General features: G+C 36.6%; 1 protein-coding gene across 1 annotated transcript in view; it reads right to left on the bottom strand.

Annotated features, from left to right (window-relative positions):
* LOC107681721 (structural maintenance of chromosomes protein 6-like) overlaps positions 1 to 3,405 on the bottom strand; it is a 58,595-nt gene extending 55,190 nt beyond the window's left edge. Inside the window, exon 1 of the mRNA XM_016478040.1 lies at positions 3,346 to 3,405. Within this exon, the coding sequence (XP_016333526.1) occupies positions 3,346 to 3,403 (58 nt within the window). The 5' untranslated portion in view covers positions 3,404 to 3,405. The remainder of the gene's footprint in view (positions 1 to 3,345) is intronic.
* Between the last annotated feature and the right edge of the window lie 1,284 nt (positions 3,406 to 4,689).

The following is a 4,689-nucleotide window of genomic DNA, read 5'->3' as shown; positions in this document are numbered from 1 at the left end:
TAAAGTAAAAGACCGCTTCTTAAACCAGAGAAGGTGAACATGTTGGTATTCTTGTGGGGGAAAAAAACATGCAAGTCCTGTCACCGACAGCCAGTTTAGTTTTACTTTTCTTTTTAAAAAGCTTGTTATCTTTGCTGTTTACCTCACTTTACGCTATGGAGGCTTTCTTTAATTTTTTTGTTTTTTATTTAGCCTATTTGATTCCTCAGTGTTTGCTAAACATTCTGTAATTTATTAGTCGGTATATAATATAGCATGAGGTGTATGCCATGCCTCAGCTTATTCGTTTTTGTTAATAAACGTTATGTAAGCTAGTTTGTCATTATAGCCTACTGTTTTATTGTTGTTGTGCTTTTTAATTAAGAATAACAATGAATCAATCTTTTGTTTTAGTCTTAAAAAGTGAAAGGTGTATAGATATAAGCAAAACAGACAATTATCTTTTTTTTTTGTAAAGCGTGACACCATGATTGTGAATTCGAAAGTGAAAGTGTCCAAAGTCCGACTTACAACACAACAAAAGAGGAATTCCCCTTCACTAAATTTAAATCACAAATAATACTGATAAAAAAGAACGGGTTGAATGTTGAACACTTTTGTTACCATATAACTATAAACTATGATAAAAGTTCATTAGCATGCATTGATTAATCCCATGCAAAAAACTAAAAATAAAATAAAAATAAAAATGCGTCCAACTGAGAACTTACAACACAACAAAAGAGGAATTCCCCTTCACTAAATTTAAATCACAAATAATACTGATAAAAAAGAACGGGTTGAATGTTGAACACTTTTGTTACCATATAACTATAAACTATGATAGAAGTTCATTAGCATGCATTGATTAATCCCATGCAAAAAAATAAAAATAAAATAAAAATAAAAATGCGTCCAACTGAGAAAGTTACTCGCAAAAGAGCGACCAGTGGGAAGAATGAGTCTACAGCCCTGGTAATGCTAAATTTCTCCAAATCTGTTCCAATGAGAAAAAAACTTCTTGGACGGCCTGAGCTTGAGTACATTTTCAGCAAATTTTCATTTTTGGGTGGTTAGTTGGTTGGTGTATTTAAATATATTGACATTGCAACTTCCCTGGCTATTACATGGTAGATACAAATTATACATCAATATAATATAATAAATATAACATAAGTACAAATATTTTATAAAATGTCACTTTCAAAATAAAAATATAATATTTTATACATACAAAAGATTCTTTGTACTTGTCATAAAAAGATTTTATTGGGTACTTACAAACTAAGTCCTTAAAACAAATTTTTGGGTGAACTGTTCCCTTAATTAATTTATTTTAAACCGCTGTCTGTTGATCAAGGTTCAAACTTAGGCCCCGTCCACACGGAGACACGTTTAGTTGTATATGTAAAAAATTTTGTATCGGTATTTCGTCCAGATGGATCTGGCGTTTTGGGAGTGTGAGGCCATGTCCACACATACACAGGTATTTTTATAAAAAAAGAGTTTTTCCTTCTTCCGTTTAAAAAAAAATCTCTGTCCACATGAAATTGCAAAAGCATGCTATGAAGCACTGTCAAGAGCATGCCAAGCCAACAGGTGGCGATATAATCTCAACCGTAAAGCCATGTTGGCCAATCAGAAGCCTGAAAAAGTTTCCAGTAGGCGGAGATAACAGCGCAGGCGCTGACGTCACAAGCCAAAATCTCCAGTTTTACGGTCTACATGATAACACTGCAACCAGAGTTGTTGAAAATCTTCACCCTGGCAGGAGTTTTCAAAAATGTTCGGTTTCAGTGACCTGGTGCTGCGTTTGCGTGTGGACGAATGGCCAAACCTCATAGAAAAAGCTGCAGTTTTGAAAATACCTGCGTTCGTGTGGACAGGGCCTGAAACTGCTATTTTTTAAAATCGGGTCCCAGAGTGGATAAATCTGAAAACGACAGCCTTGCGTTTTCGTGTGTAAAGCCAATCCGTATATTTTGTGAAATGATGTTATCACCCCACGTCTCGGCCCTAGTCAGACACTGCTACGTCACGTAACAGCAACAACAACATGAACAAACACTGAGTGATTGTCTTTTTAATAACTAACATTAGCACAGATTAATAAATGTATTGTTCCATGTTCATTTTCTTCTTGTTGTGTTGACTTTGTATACAGTGTGCAAGGTTTATGCACATGCTCCAAGTCTTTTTCTCTGCTTTTAGTGCATCTCTGTGGCAGAAATACAACGCCACATACTGGTCTGGCATGTATACTACATCGTTTCGTGTGGACGCAGATATTTCTTGAGACAAGGAAAAAAGAGTTTGGATAGGGAAAGCTCTGGCTTCGTGTGGATGTGGCCTTAGTGACCTCTTATAATTTGATGCAAGATATATTTCTGTGAGCCACAGCTCGCAATTTTATAGCTGCAATGTTCCCCAATCAGGGTTCTGTGGCCCCCTAGTGGTCCAGACTGTGGTGTACCTATTTTACCGCTTAAAGGTCCCATGACATGCTGCTTTTTGGATGCTTTTATATAGGCTTAAGTGGTCCCTAGTACTGTATCTGAGGTCTCTTTCCCGAAATTCAGCCTTGGTGCAGAATTTCAGCCACTACGAGCCAGTCCCACAATGAGCTTTCCTTAGGACGTGCCATTTCTGTGTCTGTAGCTTTAAATGCTAATGAGGAGGAGAGAGGCGGGGCAACTGCCATGCTTCACTCGTTTGCAAGCCATGATGTCTCTCGAGGAAAAAAAAATATTGCGCTCGCCTCGCACGGTAGTAGCTCATTTTCTCATGGGCGGGCCAAATTCTCTGGGCGGGCAAAGCAGAGAAAGGGGAGGTAACCTTTCCCCGTATGACGACATAAAAGGAAGATTCCAGATTGGGCCATCTGAGCTTTCATTTTCTCAAAGGCAAAGCAGGATACCCAGGGCTCGGTTTACACCTATCGCCATTTCTAGCCACTGGGGGACCATAGGCAGGCTAGGGGAACTCATATTAATGTTAAAAAACCTCATAAAGTGAAATTTTCATGCCATGGGACCTTTAAATGGGTAGTTCATATATGTGTTAGTGACATATTCTGTTTAAATCCACAGGTGAGAAAAATGTCAAGGCAAAATGAAAGGCTAGAAAAAAAAGAGTGAATAACATGTATGATACTTTATTTTCAACATCAAATGTGTTCAATGAGTTCATTCAATGAAGAAATCGTCAGACTGATTCAAACAAGTAGTCTGGATTTCGAATCTAAAACAGTTACTAAAACTTCACAATTCAGGTAAAACATTGCCATGACTCAGGTTTTTAAAATTTATACCGCACAGAAAAATCTATTTTCATGCAACTAAAAATTAAATATGGAGAAGGACTTACTTCCATTGTTTCCTACGACAAAGTTGACATTTGGACCAAACGCAAAGGGACCAAGCATCGAGTGACACAGGAAGTTCCTTAGAGAGATACTCTCTATGATGCCCACTTCACCTGTGACCTGAAAACACACATACATAGATGTGTTTGGGGACATCACAAGCAAAAGTCTATGCAGTATGTGCATAAGGTATTACACATAAGGTATTTTACAGCAAAAATGAGCAGTCGAGACAGTTGTACTGTGATGTGCAAGTCTTACACTCGGTGATGTGCTCATAACATCTCCTGAACTGAAGTAGCCCGTTTCATCCTCTTCAGAGGGCTCGGGTTTGGATAACTGGCTTCTCTTATCAGGCGTCTGCCCTGAATTACTGCTCTTCCTCGTTGACATCTTCTACAAACATCAAACATTTATCTTTCACAATAAACAGTCATTTATAACCTTTATTGTCATTACACTGCCACGTCACAAGTGGGAATTTGTACATTTGTATGTTTTCTTTGTCTTGTTGCAAATAAAGTCTCTAGTTTTAGCTTAAAAACAATTAACACCAAATCTTATGAGATGAATCTAACCACTTAAAGTCGAAACATCTTTTCTTCTGTATTAGATCTGAGTGTAACGAATGATCAGAAAAGTACAAATGCAGGGCAGAGACTAAGCTTGATGCATTGGCTGCTGATTGGATTTTGAAACGTGGGCACTGCACCCAAATATGGAAGCAGATGAATGACAGTTCATGTGGACGGGTTTAAGCAGACTAAATGATTGGTCCAGTTATGACACTTTCATAAAAAAAAAATAATAATAAAATAAACATATGCACAGACAAACTGTTTACAGTAAGATCTATAATAAATAAATAAACCAATTTCCTTAAAGAAAAAAAATATTAAAAAGGTAATTGCAACTTTTTATCTCACAATTCAGACTTTGTTTCTTGTCAGGTATAAACTCATAATTCTGAACAATTTTTTTAATTGCAATTCCAAATGTATATCTCCAAATGTTTTTTCACTTGCTGTTTCAGCCACAGAAGAAAAAAGGGTAATTATGACTTAGGGATGGGCGATATGGGCTTAAAAATATATCACGATATTTCTGGTATTTGTTACGATAACGATATTAATGACGATAATTCAGGGAATCCTGTTTCTTTAGAGAAAAAGTATTATCTTTCCTATTTTTGCCCAAAATAGGGTGTTGTGAGCGTTAAAGGGGTCATATGATGCTGCTAAAAAGAACATTATTTTGTGTATTTGGTGTAATGAAATGTGTTTATGTGGTTTAAGGTTAAAAAAAAAAACAATATTTTCCACATACTGTACATTATTGTTTCTCCT

The sequence above is a fragment of the Sinocyclocheilus anshuiensis genome, unplaced genomic scaffold (assembly GCF_001515605.1).
Source record: "Sinocyclocheilus anshuiensis isolate Anshui unplaced genomic scaffold, SAMN03320099.WGS_v1.1 scaffold436, whole genome shotgun sequence".
Lineage (NCBI taxonomy): Eukaryota > Metazoa > Chordata > Actinopteri > Cypriniformes > Cyprinidae > Sinocyclocheilus > Sinocyclocheilus anshuiensis.
The sequence above is the reverse complement of the archived record's forward strand: the minus strand, read 5'-3'. Positions and strand labels throughout refer to the sequence as shown.